Source organism: Mesocricetus auratus, unplaced genomic scaffold (genome assembly GCF_017639785.1).
Source record: "Mesocricetus auratus isolate SY011 unplaced genomic scaffold, BCM_Maur_2.0 Super-Scaffold_100031, whole genome shotgun sequence".
NCBI classification, from domain to species: Eukaryota; Metazoa; Chordata; class Mammalia; order Rodentia; family Cricetidae; genus Mesocricetus; species Mesocricetus auratus.
The window spans coordinates 7,924,998-7,944,680 of record NW_024429212.1 but is presented as its reverse complement, the minus strand read 5'-3'; the positions used below and the strand labels follow the sequence as shown (position 1 = coordinate 7,944,680).

Sequence of the window (19,683 nt, the reverse complement as noted above, 5' to 3'; positions counted from 1 at the left end):
GAAACCTAAGTCTCTCTGGGATTTGTACATCCTTTTCATGTAACAGAGTTTAGGACATTAGTTTCGAGTGTTTTCAGCTGATTTCTTATGAGGAACCCAGAGAAATTTAACAAAATGAAATAAACATACCTTCATTCCTGGTAACCCTGGTGGTCCCTAGAAAAGAAAAGGGTTATCTGTAAGTTTTCTTTCTCCAGAAGTATTAGCAGTGATAAGATATGAGCACCCAATCAATGGCTAGAAAACGAAAGCCTATTTAAGTAATCATATACTCACAGGATCCCCGCTGAGTCCAGGCAAGCCGGGAGGACCGAGAGGCCCTCTCTCTCCCTAGGAGAGACGGAAGATGTCACACATGCATGCACACCCCGACATTTCACAACAGACATAACAGACATCAGTGTCCCACCCTTTAAAGAGGCTGAATTAGTGGTATGCATGCATGGTCTGTTACAAGAGAAATGCTGGGTGCCGCTTCATGGAGAGAACGCCAAACTCCCCAGCAGGAGTGGCAGGCATAAAAGACTTGGGGCAGCAGATTTAGGGTTGACTTAGTAGTTGATTCCGGGTGAAATCTCTAAAAGGACAATTTTAGGCTAAAGCCTACAAGTAGAAAGGAACTGTTGCCTTTCCTGTACATTACATATGGGGAAACTGCATTTTCTTATCCAAGAAAGCAAGCTTCAAGGTAAGTCACTTCCCAGTGGCCACACCCGAAGCTCCTGTATGAAGCTACATGCACACACAAGGGAGGGTCTCGGTCTCAGCTTACCTTTGTACCGTTGCATCCTGGGATACCTGGGGGGCCTGGGGGACCATCTTGGCCAGGAATACCCTGAAACCAATCAAATGAAGAAGTCAGAAAAATAGGAACTCACCAGGTGGTAGGACATTTCATGAAACAGATGCAAGTATTTTGCATACGTACAGGAAGTCCGGGGTTCCCAGGATAGCCAGCAACTCCAGGGGGTCCCTGTAAAGACAGAACAAACTCCTTTCAGCCTGCCACAGAGAAGCCTAATTATCCGCTTCACACATTCCCAGCTAAAGCATCTTAGAGCATGAGCGCTGAGCAGAGCATTCCGGGAAGGAAGCACTGAGACTCAGCAAAAAGTGCAAGTCTACAGGAATTTTCGGTGAAAAGCGCACTACTTCTTGCCTCTAAAAACAAGGTTATAGAATACGCAAAATAACACTGCCCTCCTGGAATCCCTTGTGTTATCTGAGTTAAAAATCAATGTTTAATTCACATTACAATCATAAACTCTTTATGAAGAAGTGTTTGTGGAATAAACTCGAATTTATTTGTAGTGAGAGCCCTTATATCTTGTAATTCCTAAACAGTCAAGTACGGTCAGCTGCATCCAGAGAGTGACGACAACGTTATCATCATCGTTCCTTCCTCCCCCTCCCCTGCCCCATGAGCTCATGGGAATGCCAAGGAGTGTCCACTATTCCCCTGTCTTCACTATGTAACATTTCAAGATACTGTCCTATGTTTCTGCAGTCAACGCGCCTCGGAAAGCATCATCTTTGTACTCTCCAGAAATGACGCAGAAGAGAAAATAAAGAGTTTTGGCTCTGAAAATGTCTACACATCCAGTGATGTTTTCTCCCTCCAACGACTTCGGACAGGTATTAACTACCCCCTCTTCCAAATTAAAATGTCTGTAAGGGACCCTTGAAGAAGAACGAGCAGGAGTGAGCAAGCCCGTACAGCAAGGGCACTCTGCTTATATACAGTAGCAGCCCACAGGAAAGAGGGGCGGCGCCATGGCAGTAAGGAGAAGAGAACATGGAGTAAAGGCTGCACTGCACACTGGGTGTCTCAGTCCTCAGAGTTGCCACTCTGTACTCACTCTTGTCCCTTTTGTGCCAGGAAGTCCAGGCTCTCCAGTGTCACCCTACAACAGAACAGAGAGATTCCATAAGGACGGCTCAGGTCACTGTCACAAGACTGGAGATGCTCGCAGGCCCCCCCCCACCTCAATCCATCCAAGCTCACCTTTTGTCCTGGTGGTCCATGTGGCCCCTCAGGTCCTTGCATCCCAGGAAACCCAATGACACCTTGTAACCCTGGAAAGCCTCTCTCTCCCTGCAAAAAGCACAGAGGTCAGACGAAGGGCAAGGGAAAGGATAAGTCGCCTGTGATGGGCGGTTGGGGGTGTTGACTTGCCTATGCCTGCAAGGCACCGATCTGAGGATCAGGGGTAGAGTGAGAGAGACCTGCCTCCGAGTGACAGACTGGAACATCAGCCAGCAGAGGCTCTAACAGTCACAGCAGAGCACAGGGTCATTCTGCTGCCTTCTGGGCTGCCACCAATCTTCCCCCATCCTTGACATCACAAATGCAAATTCCCAGTCTTCAGACTCACAGACTTTGCCAACAGTTACCAGGTTCCCAGGCTTGCGACCTTGGATGGAGCTACACCACTGGCTTCCTCAAGTCACCAGCTTTCAGGTGACACATGGCACAACTCCTCAGCCTCCCAATCATAGGAGTCAATTCTAACAACAAGTGTCTTCTCACACCTACCTACCAACCCACCCCTCTATCCATCATACACCCAACCTACCCACCCACCCCTCCATCCATCATACACCCAACCTACCCACCCACCCCTCCATCCATCATACACCCAACCTACCCACCCACCCCTCCATCCATCATACACCCAACCTACCCACCAACCCCTCCATCCATCATACACCCATCATCCATCCACCCACCCCTCCATCCATCATACACCCAACCTACCAACCCACCCCTCCATCCATCATACACCCAACCTACCCACCAACCCCTCCATCCATCATACACCCAACCTACCCACCAACCCCTCCATCCATCATACACCCAACCTACCCACCCACCCCTCCATCTATCATACACTCATCATCCATCCACCCACCCCTCCATCCATCATACACCCAATCTACCCACCCACCCCTCCATCCATCATACACCCAACCTACCAACCCACCCCTCCATCCATCATACACCCAACCTACACCCACCCCTCCATCCATCATACACCCATCTATCTACTTACTCACCCATCCTTCCACTTATCCACCCACCCACCCACCCACTCACTCATCCATCCATCCATCCATCCATCCATCCATCCACCCTCCTACCCATCTGTCGACACAACCACATATCTACCTCCCTTTCCACACCCACCACTCCCATATCTGCCTACCTATCCACTCACACACCACATACCCATCTACTCTCCATTCATCTGTACATACATCCAATATGCCATCCATCCTCCCATCCCTGTGCACATTTACCCATCCATCCATCCATCTACCCACAAATCTGCTCATCCTATTGGCTGCTTTGCCAAAGGAAACTGACTAAAGCACAAGTCTTTCTAAGTACCACTCAACATGGTAAGAGTCTACAGTGAGAGCCTGAGAACGGATGATGAAGCCATCTCCATGTTCCATGTGACCTTCTTCAATGTTTTGTACATGCTAAGAGCTATATAATAGGCAACGTCTATAAACTAAAAGCAATTAAGTTATTTTTTCCAGTGAGTTGATTATAGTCAGCCAGTTACTGGCACTTTTTGTTATCAATAGATGACATGTTGTCATGATCAGTCACATCTCTCTGCGGATCTCTCGGAAGTACTGACAATTGGGGTCAAAGTTCTGATCTCTGCACACAAATGATCAACAGTTTGATAGTGGACTTGGATCAGGCTCTGTTTCAAAAGGGAACTTCTCAAAGAAAAGATCAAAGCTTCCTGGTGGCCTCTGCCCCAACCCAGAAAGAAATAAGAAATGGGATGTTTAAAATAAGGACTGTCATTCATGGTACAAATGTTTGAGGACGGCTGCAAAAACACTGGGAATGAACAAAGAATGTTGAGAAAACACTATGGGACTCTGGACCTTAGGCTGACCTTCCAAAGATGAATGCAAAATAAGTACAGGGAGAGACAAAAAGAATCAGAATACTAGGAAGTAGGACTGGAGGGGGCTGGGGCGGGATGTCAGACCACATGGTCGGGACTAAACAGAAAGGGAACGCTGGTGAGGGGAAAACACACAGGAAGGAAGGACCCGACCTTAGAACCTAGAAACAGCGTGCATTCGGTAGCAAAGGGGGCGAGGGGCCTGGTGGAGTGATGTGTTAGAAAGACTGCCAAGTTTTGATCATCAACAAAGACACGCCATAAGCCCATTTTCTCTTTCCTGCAGGGCACCTGTTATAGCTGATGTCAAAGCAGAAGGAGCTCCGGAGCTGGCCAGCAGGGCCACTTAACTTGGTGCCCTTTCCTCCAAACTGTCAAGTGGTCCTGGTGTTGCAGGTAGGTGTCTCACCAATCCTCTGGGTCTTTATCAGTACAGAAGTGTGATGGCGACCCCTGGCTTTGTGGGTACATTTTATTGGAGCCTAAATCAGAAGCCTAGAGACTGCACGTGAATAAATAAGGGGCAATATCTTAAATTTCAAAGGAGATGGGGTACGGTAAATTCCTCTGCTTTGGAAGCACCCTTGGGCCAGCACCAGTGGAATCTACTAGAAGGAGCCAGTTCAAGCACACTGTGTGCCTGCCCTCAAATGAAGTTTGACGTGGATGCTGGATCCTTCTCCCGGATGTCTAGTGAGTGCTGAGGAGGGAGACCTCCAAGTCTTGTCCAAATGCAGAGTGAAACAGATGCATTCACCCTCAGACCATCATGCCGCTGGCACCCGTGCAACCGCAGGAAATGCTCACTGCAAAGACGCCGCCACACCGGGTTACCAAGCCGCAGAACCCAGTCCTCAGACGTAGAAACGCAACTGCTCAAAACAGAATACAGCTAACCTGCAAGCAACTGACCCCAGAAAAATAATACAATAAAAAAATTTAATTTTATATCCTCAAATAACCCAACATGAGCTAGGAAGGAAATGAGGAGGGCATGTCACTGCAGAACTTTCTAGTGAGTCTGTGGAGTATTTTTAGTACTTAATTGATATTGGCAGTATCGCCAGAAGGCCAACAGAGATAAGATTTTTTTTTATTTCTCATTTTAATCATGGAACGAGCGGAGTGGGGACGGGAGCCAGATGAACCGATTCCTACCAGATTTTCACTGAGTCAGCTCTGAATCAGAATTAGAAATGAAGTCAGCCCACCCCAGGCCTCTCCTTATGTAGGTCACTAGAGCAAGCTGGTTCCCAGCAGCATACTAAACGAATCCACAGCATGATGCCAGCCAGTGAAACAGACCCTCTTACGTTCATGCTGTAGGAAAAGTTCAACACCCATCCTGGACTGACTGGTCACACATCACTGGTGACCCCTCACACTCCTGGGAACAGAAAAGAAAAATCTGAATTCCCAGACTTGCCTCCCCACAAGGACACATTCTTCTCAGAATCTCAATAGAGTGCTTAAGCAATTGCATCTCCCAAGAGTTTAGAAATCAGCTAAAAAGGAAATGGCTCCCTCCACAAGCTTTTTTGCTGTTCCCCATTTTTTAAAATTTTTTTCTGTAAGAAAAAAAAAGCCCTGTGCACTCACAACCAGACACCCAGTGTCCTCTGTAAGCTTGCCATGAGCACAGAGGCAGAATGGAGAGAAGGGGCAAGCACTCCGGCAAGGGCACAATGGCTTGGCACACAGTGCACGTTACCCTGGAGCCAAATGGCTCCGTCCTGCCTCCAGCAGGTTTCCACTGGGGAAGAGGGAAGAGGGAAGAGGAGAGAGCCGGACGTGCCGTGCAAAGGCCATCAGTGCCAGGAGTTTCCAAGCCAGATTCTGCAGCTGCAGTGGGCAGCAGTCCAACTGTGACCACCCCTAAGCCCAAGGCCAAATGCAGAGTGGGGGAGGAAGGGCTCTCCCGTCGTCATCCAGCTCCCACAATGTGCTGGCGGGCGAAGCCAGACCAGTTGGTCCCAGTGGTGAACAACGCTGAGGATCAGGAGTTGGGGGGGGGGGGGGGCGGTTAGCTTAGTAATAGAGCATGTGCCTAGCACGTGGACCCCTGGGTTCTAACCCCAGCAACGGAGGAAGGACAGAGAGCCGTCAAGAGAAGCTTGTAAAACATTGCACAAAAGCTTCGACGTGACCTAGCTTTGCTATAAGGAATTGTGCCAGTCAAAGAGAGAACTTGTAAGATCTTCAGCACTAAAGCAACAGACGACTGAAGACACGGAGATGCCGGCCACCCTGATCTAACCTGATCGATACACACCAAAGGCAGCCATCAAATTATCCCACTGGGTCTAATAAGTTTGTACCAATGGCATCGATTAAAAAAAAAAAAGCCTCATCTTCCCTAGCCCCAAAGTCATTGTAACTATAAATGGAATTTTAAATTCGGTCTGAATCTGGATAAAGAAAGACTGTATACAACAAGGAAAGCCGTTAGGGCAATGTTCTCCAGCAAAACCCAGAACTTGAAGAGTAGGAACAAAATGCTGTCGTTTATGGAGATGCAGGAAGGCAGCATGCAGAGCGGCCTCGGGGCCGACATCAACTGTTCCAAATTAGGCTCAAAACAGAGGTCCGTGCTGGAGAAACTTAGGTTTGCTTACAGTGCTATCTACGGCAAGCACATAAAGATCCCCTAAAACGTGGAAAGAAAGGATTCCTTTGTAATACCTGATCATGTCCCTGCTCTTACAACACCATAAAACTAGATTCAGCTAGAGTCTCAGCCGGACAGCTAAACAGGAAGCCCCTAGAACACTAGAGGGTTAAATAGTAGGGAATTTCTCAACTCAAGAGGTAATTACCAGTCACAAAATGTATCCAAAACAAATGGTCATCAAAAATCCTCTTATCAAAAGCAATCAGGATGGCCAGGGGTGGTGATTCTGTAATCACTTGGGAAGCTGAGGCAGGAGGATTGATGCAAGTCTGAGGCTAGCCTGGGCAACATAATGAGTTCATCCTGAACGATGAGCTGAAACTCCTCTCCTATAATATTTATCTAAGGGGCTGGAGGGATGGCTTCATGGTTAACAGCACTGGGGACAAGGGTCTGGTTCCCAGCACCAACATGGTGGCTCACAGCCACTTTCAGGAGGTTAGATGCCCTCTTCTGGCCTCTGTAGGTACTGGACACACATGTAGTGCACATACACACAAGCAGGCAAAACACACTTATTCATAAAATAAAACTAATTTTTTTTTGAGACTGGTTTTCTCTGTGTAACAGCCCTAGTTATCCTGGAACTTGCTGTGCAGACCGACCAGGCTGGCCTCAAGCTAACAGAGATCTTCCTGCCTCTCCCGCCGAAGTGCTACGATTAAAGGCACGTGACACCACTGCCTGGCAATGGTTTTTTTTTTAACTTAGCAGATATAAAATAAATTTTTAAATGGCTATGGCTGTTTGAATGGCCAAAGCAGAAACCCTGCTTCAATCAAACTTTATCTGATTTTTCAGATTTTAAACAATAGGATTGTGGACCCTCAAGGGAACCACAGCACATGAGGAGATGTTTGCAGATACGTGGAGCAAAATTTGGGTAGGAGGATCTGCATGGGTTTTCACAGAACTGACTGAAGAGTGAAATGCTGCCTCTACCTCGTCTTGGAAGAAGTTATTCAACTAGTGTTTGGCACGCAGGAGACAAGATCGTGAGATAACTAATAGCGTGATGTACCCCACCTAAGGGGCAAGTACACGAACACATCCTACAATCTTTACGTTTTGGAAAATCCTGGACAGGACAGGACAGAGGCCAGGTCCCATTAGCGCCTGGCTGGTGCCTCTGCTCCCAGCTGATCAGCAACAGGAAAATCTCTGTCCTGGACGTGACTCTGAGCCAGCTGTGCCCTTCTGTCATCTGATGCCCTGAGATGTTACTTTCCACGAAAGCCTGAACATAGTTGAGAGAGAAAATCGTGCATTTTTTTTGTCCATAGCTCCCAGTGCATGGGAAGCTACTGGGATGCTGGGCCATGGTCAATGGGAGACCACGGTCAACAGGAGACCACAGCACTTTGCCAAAATTCCACAAATTCAGTCCCTTGAGCCTAGACAAACAGGCATCTGCAGGACCGTTTCCGGAATGCGATACTGCTGGGAAAGTTGCAAGCAGGCTCTAATCTGTGTCACCAGGTCAGGGAAAAGCTCCTGTGACAGGGCCCCTCTGGGAGCTCCCAGAATGCCATGTGTTTGACACTGCTCTGCTGTGTAGGGAGAGGGGACAGGACCCACGCAGCTGAGACAAGGGAAGAACTCCTTTCCTCCGGGCAGCACTTCAGATCTGTTACCCTCCGCTCCGCAAATTCCTCAGGGAATTAAACGTAGCACAGGAGACGGTGTCCCTAAACTGCAGTAAGTGTCCAGTCTACCACTCTGAGCTTGCATGGTCCAACATGAACCTTAACACCACCAGCAAGTTAACCGGGGGCCTCGGTGCCAACACAGCCAGCAAGTTCACCGTGTGGCTCAGTGTCAACACAGCCAGCAAGTTAACAGTGGACCTCGGTGTCAACAGAGCTGGCAAATTCACATGGGGGCTCACTGCAGCAAACCGTTCACCCAACACAAGAAGAACCAAGAGCTGCACACACCCTCTTATCCCAGACAAGCCAGAACTTTCCCATGGAGCCAATCCTCCAAACCAGACTGGCCAAGACGGAGGTCACCGACGGAGGAAAGGCAGCCGCAGAACTGAGTGCTGGCAAGTCACTGCTGGAGGATGCAGACATCTCACACATGCAGTTCCCGGTAACATCCTTCAGGGCGCCCGTCCCAAGTCACTCCCTGAAGCACGCACGTCCCCGTGCTGGCCTCCTGCCTTCTGCGCTCACCAGGTGCTGTGGGCTCTTTCCCACCTGGTCCTTGACCTTCAACCAGAAACGCGTGAAAACCAGAGGAAGTCCCACACCTGCAGAGTATCTACTCGCTCAGCCTTGGGATTTGAGCTACGCACTTGCTGTAAGGAGGCCCCTCCTCCACGGCTTTCAGTAGATGCCAGAGACATTCGACCCCAGCCCCTCTCTGGCTACCTGTGGCCAGAGACAGACACAGGTGGCTGCAGGGTAGTGACACCCACCCCCCTTGGACACACAAAGGAATCCCAGCTAGATGCCCCCTCCTCAGAGAAGTCTAGACACAGGAGACTTCGGGAAACCTTGGTCTCTCTCTGTAACTCTCAGTCTGGCCACCAGAGGGAGCGCTGGGTCTACAGTCTTCAGTAGATCCAGGCTGTCGACACAGCAGGAATGCATCAAATGTTGGGTGCGGTGGCAGGACCTGAAATCCCTGTGCTCAGGAGGCAGAGGCAAGAGGATGGGGAGTTCAAGGTCAGCCTTGGCTACAAGAGGCCCTGCCTCACCTCTGTACCAATACAAGCACGCATGTGTGTATACACACACCTTCAACAGACAGGAGACAAGAGCTTGACAAGGGCCTAAGAGGTAGAATCATCTAGGAAGGAACTTTAATTGGAATTGAAAAATGTATGAAATCAAGTACTAAACAAAAAGCCTTAGCTACTGGGGCTATGGAGTGACGAGGTGCTGACTACAGAACATCATGAACTTTGTGTTCCTCTGGCTTTATTGGTGAATACTAATGGCACTGAGTGCAGATGCGCACTCCTTCCAATCCCGCTCTTGCCTCCCCTCCCTCCTTCTGGTCTCTTCCATTTTGCACGGTGGGTATCTCTTAGTTCGCCTTTTGCATCTACTTTGCAAGCTGAGAAGATCCGGTTTGTTAAATGACTGCGTGCGAACAGACACATGGCACAAAAAGCAATTAAATCCTGCACACAGGGACAGATAGGATGGCAGGGAGTCTGGAATCCATAGTGGCAGCAAAACATAGTCAAGGGTTCGTCTTTGGGTCCCTTCCTCGGGTTATAGAAAACGGATTCCTCAAAGGAATTCCATCCATTCTCCTGGCATTTGTAAAGTGTGCAGGGCTTGGGTAACGAAGAAAAGAGAGCCATCACCTTTCAGCAGCTTCCAAAGAGGTGCTGACATAAGCTGTCTCGAAAACGACTATCAATACGTGCTCTTGTGAGGCTTAGAGTCACTAATAAAATGTACTATCTGAGCTGGCCGTTGGTGGTGCACGCCTTTAATCCCAGCACTCGGGAGGCAGAGACAGGAGGGTCTCTGTGAGTTTAAGGCCAGTCTGGTCTACAGAGTGAGACCTCCAAAGCAATACAGAGAAACCTTGCCTCTAAAACAAACAAACAAACAAAAAGTATTATCTGAGTACTATCTGCTCTGCCCTGAAGACTTAAACATACAAGCCAGGCATGGAGGTTCATGCCCAGCACTCAAGGCAGCAGAATTACTACAAGTTGAAAGCCAGCCTGAGCTACACAATGAGCTTCAGGCCAACCTAGGCTACAGAGTGTTGCAAAGGAAAAGAAAAAACAGCAACAATAAAAGAGTGACAGAATGCACGAGTGAATTAATGATTGATCAAATAAATAAACAATCTCTTAAAGCAGAAAAGCAATAGACCTACGTGGTGCTGAACAGCATGCTGAGAACTTTGCTAGCTGTGCCTGGATGACTGTGTATGTTGGGCAGGTCAGCAAGTGGAGGCTGAACCAAGTCACCAGGGTCAACGACGTTAGAGGGAAGAGGCTTTAACTAGTATGCACAGAACTGGACATAAGCCCGGGGTAGCAAAGCACCCCTAAAATGAGTAATGGCTATGTTCTACTTGCTTTGTTCTGTCCTGATTTGTAGAAGTCACCCCATGCTCTCCCCCTGACACAAAGTTCCCTGGGGAGGTCTTTCAGGTGGGCAGGGAGTAGCATCATATGCTACACTAAGTCACTCTGGGGATATCAGGTTACACTAGGTCACTCTGGGGATGCCAGGTCATACGGTAAGGAGTCACCCTCAGTGCTGAAAGTCAAACAATGCTCAGGGTACTAGCCTGCCATAGCTCGGACACCCAGATGAGTATCCTCTCAGCCCCCAGTTCAGGGGACACTTAAACACCCCATCTTTGTGACCTGACCCATGGAGTCTTTGCCACTAACCCCACCAGGATGCTTTCCCTTGATGAAGGCTGTCCTGGGAGAACAAGGTAGGCTTTAGAGGAATACTAGATTTCTCCTGATCTGGGCCACATGAGAAGATGGTCTTCAAGGCTGCCAAGAACTGCCACGATGTCACATTCTGCTGGCAACGTGCCTGCCCTTCTCTTTCCAAGTTCTATAAAAATGATCAAATTCTATGCTCTGGCTTAACGGGGGATTTATGTAGGGAAGGGCTGAGACTTCAAGAACATAGATAATTGATAACAAGACTTCACGGGGGGGGGCTGGCTCTTTACAAGAAAATAAATAAATCTTTTGCCCATAAAGATAAGTTTGCTTGTCTTTGTTATCTCTGAATCAACAGTTTAAAGAGTATGTTCTGCATTAACGGGAAATTTGAAAAATACCCTCTGTTCCTAAGTAGCCCTTGGAGGGTGAAGACATTAACTTGAGAGTGTATGTGGGTGTGACGGGGTCTTGAAACAAAACTAGGACATATAAATGTCAGGAAATGCCACAGTCTGACCATGGACTTTTTTTTTTTTTGTCTGTGGTAACATGAACAATACCAATAAAATAAATATCCCGACAAACCAGTCTTGGTCCACACATCCCAAAACCCTAGCACTCGGGAGTCGGGAGGAATCTGGAGTTCAAGGTTATAGGAAACTCTGCCTCAAAAAGAAATGAGAGAGGAGGGGAGTGGGGAGGGGAGGGGCCCATACCCTGAGAGTAGCATCTATAACCAATAATATGGAAGTATATAACAGTCTTTGGATATAAACATGAGGGAATTTACCAGATGTAAAATGTTTGCTAGAAAAACAAGAAAATAATATAAAGTATTAAGATGCAGGCTTTTCAGCCTCAACTAAAAGGGACAGGATCTCTGCTCCAAGAGTGAGCAGGCCCAGGGCAAGACTTACTGTTTCCCTTCATTGCTCACTCTGATGGGGAAAGAAGTTCAGCCAGGAACAAGAAGATTATGGTCTTGGCTCCAATGCCAACCATTTGGATTCTCCAAAAAATTAGTTTTCCCATGGGTAAACTGACCTGGCAGCAGTTTTCCAAGGGTCAAATTTGATCACTTATTCCATTACTTCCTGTTTGTAAGGCCACTACACACCTACGCACCCTCTAATGAGGTCCCAGGGTTCATGTTGCAGCTCCACACATATCTGATGGCAGACACACTTGGTGTCCATCATTAACTCCCCTCCCTCAGCAAGTTATCAGGCAGTTATCAGCACCGTCCCATTTTCTCCTGGGATCCAATGTGGTTTCAAATTCCACCAACAACACCCTGAATCTGAAAGATAAAGGACTTCTCCAAGTGGGGAAAAATGAGTGCTGTCAATTCTTCCTCTAAGACGGGGTAGCCTCGGCAGAGCCTGGGGACTCACAGAGCCCAACCTCACACGCCTGGGAAGTCACTGTCAAACAGACCTGAGCTAATACATAAAGGGGTTTTAGTCTCTTTTCACTCAACATCACAGTTTCTTCAGAACACAGGCACTCAGAGAAATAAAGCAAGAAGCTGGGCTTCTGTGCCATTTTTCTTTTTTAAATTACTTTATGTGCATTGGTGTGAAGGTGTCAGATCCCCTGGAACTGGATTTTCAGACAGCTGTGGGCTGCCATGTGGATGCTGGGAATTGAACCCAGGTCCTCTGGAAGAGTAGCCAGTGCGCTTAACTGCTGAGCCATCTCTCCAGCCCCCGTACCATTTTTCTTGGGACCAAAATAAAATCTTGATTTAAACAGAAGTGAATGAAGAAGACAAAACAGCAGGGAGTGTCAGTGAGAAAGGACCTCGGTACTCGAACACGGTTCTCCTCGGCTGGTCATTCCACTGCATCTCAAAATTGACATATACGTCTTTAGAAGCTGAAGGGAGGCATACTTGAAGCCAGGCTATGGCCCAATTATTTAAAAGAAAAAAAGAAAAACAATAATTTAAATTTAAACTCTTTGTGCCATTTTTACTAGGCCTATTTTATAGGGGTTTATAAAGTCATACTAAATTTATAGTATCGTTTCCTGCTTTTATGTTCTTAATTGCCTGATACTGATAGATTAAATGTTAAGTTCTTTGGCTAGTACCCAAGATGTGGAAATGAATTTCATTACAGTTTGCTAATTATGAGGCAGTAACGTCCCCATAAAATAGATCATAGATGGTACAGTATAAAAACACGAGACTTCCCCCATTTGATTTACTATTTTTAAAAAAAGAGCAGAGGGCACATGACCCAGTACAGCTATGCTAGGGAGATGAAGGGAAGGGAAGGGAAGGGAAGGGAAGGGAAGGGAAGGGAAGGGAAGGGAAGGGAAGGGAAGGGAAGGGAAGGGAAGGGAAGGGAAGGGAAGGGAAGGGAAGGGAAGGGAAGGGAAGGGAAGGGAAGGGAAGGGAAGGGAAGGGAGAGGCTAGCACAGAGCACTGAGGCAGGGCAAGCTTGCCAGCACAGTGCCTCACTCCAGGGGTTCAAGGTCTGAAAGGAATGATGCAGCTGAGAAGACTCATCAGCCAAGGACCCAAGTGACTGACCCCCTAAGACTCATCAGCCAAGGACCCAAGTGACTGACCCCCAAGACTCATCAGCCAAGGACCCAAGTGACTGACCCCCCCAAGACTCATCAGCCAAGGACCCAAGTGACTGACCCCCTAAGACTCATCAGCCAAGGACCCAAGTGACTGACCCCCTAAGACTCATCAGCCAAGGACCCAAGTGACTGACCCCCCCAAGACTCATCAGCCAAGGACCCAAGTGACTGACCCCCCCAAGACTCATCAGCCAAAGACCCAAATGCTGATCGCCCCCGCCCCCTTGTTTCCCAGGTACACAGTTGCTCACTCTGTGGAACTCCTGGGCTCACACATGGAATTCCAAACCACGAGAGCCACCTAAGGCCTGTCCGTCCTCCACAGAGTCCTTAGAGAGGCCACAGCAATTGCAGGGCATGAGAGAAATGACAAGCTCGCCCCCCCCCTTTCCTTGAACAGCTACTTTATAAATTATGTGATTAAGCACCTCACAGTAATAACTTCAGGAGCAAAACGCTGCACAGAGTGTAAAGTGTCCCATGCATTTGCACATCTGTCACTGGACAAGCGAATGCCCTTAGAAAGCCAAATTTAGCCTGTAGTGGGTGTTCATGAAGGATATACATAGTAAGGTCTGTTATATAAGTTGTCTAGAAGTCTAGAACCTGTGTTGGCGTCAGCACTGTCTGTCTGTCTGTCTGTCTGTCTACCTATCCATCCATCCATCCATCTCTATCCCCCCTCTCTCTTTAACTGAGGCATTGAGTGACCTGTGTCCTACAGAAGGCACGTGCGTAGTCCCAGACTGGGACAAACAGGGGAAAGACACACATTATGGGCTGAGGACACGCACACGGAATTCACAGGTGACACAGAAAGTAAAGTGGCCGTGCCCCTTCCCATGGTCATGAGCTAGACCCTGACCCCTTCTCTTTAGTTCCTGATCCTTATCTAACATAAAAATAAAAGAAACAGTTGACAAACTGCCTCTAGATTAGGGACAACAGTTAGAAAAGTCACTGAAGGAGGTTGGGCTAGATTTAAATAGTTCCTTTGAATCCTAGCAGCCACTTTCCATCTCTAAGGAAAAATATTAGGGACATAAAACGTGGAGACCTAAATGGATTGGGAGAAGGAAGGCATCACTCAAGCCAAAGAGAAGAAACCCACCCAGACACAACAGCTCAGGACGTTTAAATTCAGAGCTTGCCAGAGAAGTGAGTTCTGAAGGAACACTGCTAAATACTGCTGAATCACAGAGCCCTTTTCCCAGAACACATCACTGCAAAAGCATTTGACCCTGAGGAAATGTCTACTTATAAAGTCACCATCATGGCTGACCTCCCTCAGCCTCAAACCAGCTCAGAGGCCTGCAAGCCACCACATTCCAGCTCTCCTCGCTGATGAAACACTAGACAGGCCAGTGCTGAAGGCTCCTGTGACACTGCTGGAAAACACCAAGTCAGACAGGAGTTGGCCCGAGAGGTCAGAGATCTCTCCTGTGCGGGTCACCAGGAAGGAATACATGCCATGGAGAGGTCCACACCTGGCTGCAAGACCAGGTGAACAGCTGCTCTGCACTGTCCACCTCGGGGTACAGGTGCATTACGACAGACGCATCCTCTTCCCCAGGTAGACCTGGAATCTGAACGCAGGATTCGCGTGTTGAGTCCCAGTCCCCAGAGATGGAGGTGTCAAGAAGGGGACAGTGGGAGGTGGTGAGATCAAGGGAGAACCAATGCTCAGAACCTAGGGAGCCTCCCTCATGGCCTCTCCCACCCTGAGGACACAACGGGAACACCTGTCCGTGAGGAAGCAGGCTATAATCAGACAAGGAATCCCCGATCTCAGACTTCCAGCCTCCAGAACTATGTGTATGAAGTCATTTAGTCTGGGACGTTTTGTTACAACATCCTGACAGACTACCACAAAGACACTAATCCTGATGCTATCTATGTAAGATGTCAGGGTCCCCCAATCATCTCTTCTGGGGCTCCCCACCTAGTTGGTGTTCACCCCCAAATGGGCCACCCCATTCTTCTGCCCTCAGCCGCAAGCCAGGAGCAAGGAAAGAATTTTGGACTGAGAACTAGACCAAGTGAACCTACTCTGTGAGCAGGCAAAGGAGGGAGAGAGGAGAGGACTGGGAGAAGACTGGTAACTCGGGAAGGAACAGGAGGGAGAGCATTTTATAAAGAACGGTAAAGAGATGGTCTGGGACTTGGGAAGCAAGCCTGTATAAAAGTCCCCTCAAACCAGTACCATCTGATGCCTCAGCTGATATCATCAGGCCTTGGAATGACCGGGGTCCTGGAATATGCTGCTCTTCAGCAGAGACAAGCCACCGAAAACCCATGCGTGAGAAAGGAAGACATCACTTCAACCATATGCCAGAGAGCCATGAGTAGCTCGGCTGGAAGTCCCCTCAACTGTATATTGCTTCTGCCCTCGCAAGCAAGATGCTTAATTAACTACTGCCCGTCCTCTTGTCGTCTCTGGAAGAAGTAAGTGTCCCCAGTCTAAGGCAGGATGGTGAGCTCAGGAGGAGGGCGCCCTCCAGGACTAGCCTGTGGGACACTGCCTGCTCCAGTCTGTTCCCAGCGCTGTGTGTGGTCCAGGAACGGGCAGTGTGGACCTCTCTCTGCACCAAGGAACTCTGAACAAGACACTAGCCCCCCGGGGCTCCTAATCCTTATCAGCAGGAGACAGGGTGGAGAGCATCACCCACGCAGGGGCTGGGGGTGGGGGCTGAATCATGATTATTGTTTATAAGATGCCTCAAACCAGCAGGAATGGTTCTGGAGAAGACACCGCAGCATTCCGAGTAAGAAAGAACCCAGTCTAGGAGCCGTCTTTTCACCCATAAAATGAGGGTCTGACTTAGATCAGTGTGACACAGTACGGTGGGACACGACAGTCCTGCTTTATAACGAGCTCCGGTAATGAAGATGTACCCTTCCACAATGAGGGCAAACTTGGGGAAGGGAAATGAGGCCACACGGGCGCTCTGCCTGAGCATGCTGCTGGGTTAAGGGGGGTCTTGGTGCACAGGTGGGCTGCCTCCATAGCTCCTATCAGCTTTGCAATGAGGCATTAGTTCTCCAGCTATTGCTTCTGCTGTCCTCAGAGCCCGAGCATTGTGCCCAGCTCGGAGCATCTCTGTATCATTACCAGATTACCGCTCCTTCCACTATCGCTATCAGGTAAGGGCTGACTGCCTTAGTAACTGGTACCCCAGGAGGGCACTGAGAGCCCACAGATAGGAGAGGGCTGAGTACCAGAAACCTGCTCGGGGGGTCAATCTTCCTGAGGAAACCATGTCCAAATCAATCCTGGAGCCAGGTAATTTAGAGCCTTGAATTCACGCCACCTCGAGAGCCAAGGCCAGCTGACTCTAGATGTGACATGCTTCAGCAGGAACCCAGACGGGCCTTGATGATCCCAGGAAATGTGTGAGAAGGTCCCAGCCAGCGGCCATTCCTGGAAGTGTCCTTCCTCTACGAGCAGATGAGGCGGGGCTAACTTGCTGCCAGGAACAATCAGCCTCATTGCGGTGTTCTAGACACCAGCCCACAAATGCCACCACCTTCTCACGCCAGAACCTCACGGGAAGACACCGGGTCGACTGAGTGTGGAGCCAGATAAGCATTATGCCATTATAAAATTACATAGAGATCCAGGAGGTGTGCTGAGCCATGTGCGGACAGGGAGTTGGGGTGTACCTTTGACATCATAATGCGTTTGCCAAAATGGGAAAAACACAACAAGAGGGACCACATCCCCCAAAGGCATCTGGCATGCTTGTTAGCTGACTAATTGTCCCTTGGTTTAATTGCCCACAGGGACCCAGGGCTCTGTTAATGTCATTCTGAGGGTGTAGCTCCCAGTATCCACACTCCGTCTTCATTATCAGCCTGACTGCTGCCTGCAAGTACGCCGTGGGCTCGAGACAGCAACCATCAGACAAGAGGGAAATCCAGGGGCATTTTCATTTGTTGGGACTTATGGCTACTCTTTGATCTTTAATTAAAACATGAAAACCTCGCTTTGTCCCTTTCAAAAACTCCTTTCCTGTCAGCCAGCATTGTGTTGAGCTTGCATACACGAAAAGAAAACACGTAGCCAAGACAAGATTTGCTTAATGCTTGCCCCACGAATGCAATGTGGCCTCCTGTAAAATGCCAGGATGTTAAAGCCACAGGATCCGATGCTACTGAGGATTTGGCTGTGGGTTAGAATCCCAAGGCCAATCTTCCAGGAAATCCCTGTTCCAATCAGGCATGGAGATGAACATTTCAGATCTAGGACTATATATCACATTCAGGGCCATGGACTTCTTGGCCGGAGTCTCGAGCCAACCCCTGGACCTAATTTCAAGGCACTAAATTCCCTACTGCTGTTTCTGAACATGGGAACCAAACACACTTACTGTGTCCCAAGCTATGCTGGAGGAGGTACATTCCAAACAGCTGCAAGGGGAGAGCTGTGGAGAGTTACCCCAGAGCCAAATGGCCCCAGAGGCACACGGCCAAGGGGCACATGGGCCTAATGTTTAGACCTAGGCAGATGAATTGAGCAATGGCAGAGGCAGCTCGAGGCCCCTTAAAGGCTACTGGTATACCAGGGAGACATAACAGGACACGGTGGGCAGAAAGGGACACACCCACATGGTCATGGATCCCTTTTAACTGTGGATGTGTCCTGGGACCCCAGCCACTTATATAAAATCCTTTTAGAATTCTATCCAAAAGAAAAAGACAAGAGTAGGTGGCTGTGAGAATCCATGCAGATTCTCACGATCAGGGAGCCAGAGGATGATTCATGAGCAGTGTGAGGAAATAGGAAATCGGGACATCTGGAAAAAATCTTGGCATGACAAGACACCAGGCACACATGGAAAAGGAAGAGAGTATGCTGTCCCATATCACCCACCAAACGGGAAGAGAACATCCCCAGAGCCTGCAGACAAACAGAGCCCTGGAGCCCTGCATTCTCAGAAACGCAGTGACATTCCACACAATGATACCTAGCTAAGGAGTGCCGGCAAGGCAGAGGGGCCTGGGCATCCCTTGGATGGAAACACACTACAGGAAAAAGTTACCATCCTAAGAACATGTAGCGTTCGGGGAAGGTGGGACACTGACATCACAGGATACCGAGTTTGGAAATGGGTGACAAAAATCACAGGAGAAGGAGGCGTGAACGGCTGATGTTGCCAGACAGGCCTCCAAAGCATGCCCAGCTCACACCTCCTCCATCAAGAGCAAAAAGCCCTCCTGTGACTGACAGGCAGTCTGGGTCCCGGCAGCTGCTGGCTGGTCACCTGGTCTCAATCTCTGTGTGAATGAAGGAGCTCGGCTGGGTGTGAAGCTGGCCCGCAGTCTGTGAACCTGCCTGAGCTGAGACGGCGGGCGAGAATGTTCCTCACGCTTATCATAACTCCAAAAATACCAGCCCCGCTGCCATGTCGTGTGTGCACAGCCCTCTGGGGCGTTTAAGTTCCTTAGAGAGATTCTGGGTTTCACACTAGCTCTGGGTACATGCTGGCCTGAGCAACGTGATAAAAGCCACTCCTTGTGAGATGGAGGGACCCACACCAGAGTTCTGAGCCCCCGAGGCAAAAATGTGTTTTACTACAGTTTCCCGCTCTGCCTCAGAACCTTCCCAAACCAAAGGACATGGACTGACATCCCGAAGGAGTAGAAAGACCACATTTATGGAAGCGCTAGACAGGATGTCACTGCCTCTCCAGATTGTTTAGAACCCTGCCAGGCTCAAAACTCCAAGGAACCTTAGGGATGCTCAGGGAACTAACTAACCTTTGCCAAGTAGCATTTCCTTTGTGCAGTTTTATTTTATATGTTTTTTACATTGGAAATCATTTTTTAAACACACTAGATTCTACTAATTGAAACTCAAAGTATCTTCTCAAAGAACGTATTTAGTAAATTTGCTTATTTTTATTACTTATTAGAATAACCTGTTGTTTATTGAAATCAGTTTGGTGGATCAGAGTTTCAAAGAATCTTCACAAAAATCTTTCAAATGTATTGCCTGGGAAGCAATGGGTTACCTCTAAAATTTAAACAGTATACTTGGTGTAGCTTAATTTACGGGAAATAAATTTACAATATTCTATTACACACAAAAAGATAATCTT

The 19,683-nt window shown here is 48.5% G+C and overlaps 1 protein-coding gene across 1 annotated transcript in view; it reads right to left on the bottom strand.

Moving 5' to 3' along the window:
* Col4a1 (collagen type IV alpha 1 chain) overlaps positions 1-19,683 on the bottom strand; it is a 105,674-nt gene that overhangs the window by 42,760 nt on the left and 43,231 nt on the right. The window contains exons 3-8 of the mRNA XM_040733581.1: positions 2,006-2,095; positions 1,860-1,904; positions 929-973; positions 773-835; positions 277-330; positions 130-156 (exon numbers count right to left, since the gene is read on the bottom strand). Coding sequence (XP_040589515.1) covers positions 130-156; positions 277-330; positions 773-835; positions 929-973; positions 1,860-1,904; positions 2,006-2,095 — 324 coding nt within the window. The remainder of the gene's footprint in view (positions 1-129; positions 157-276; positions 331-772; positions 836-928; positions 974-1,859; positions 1,905-2,005; positions 2,096-19,683) is intronic.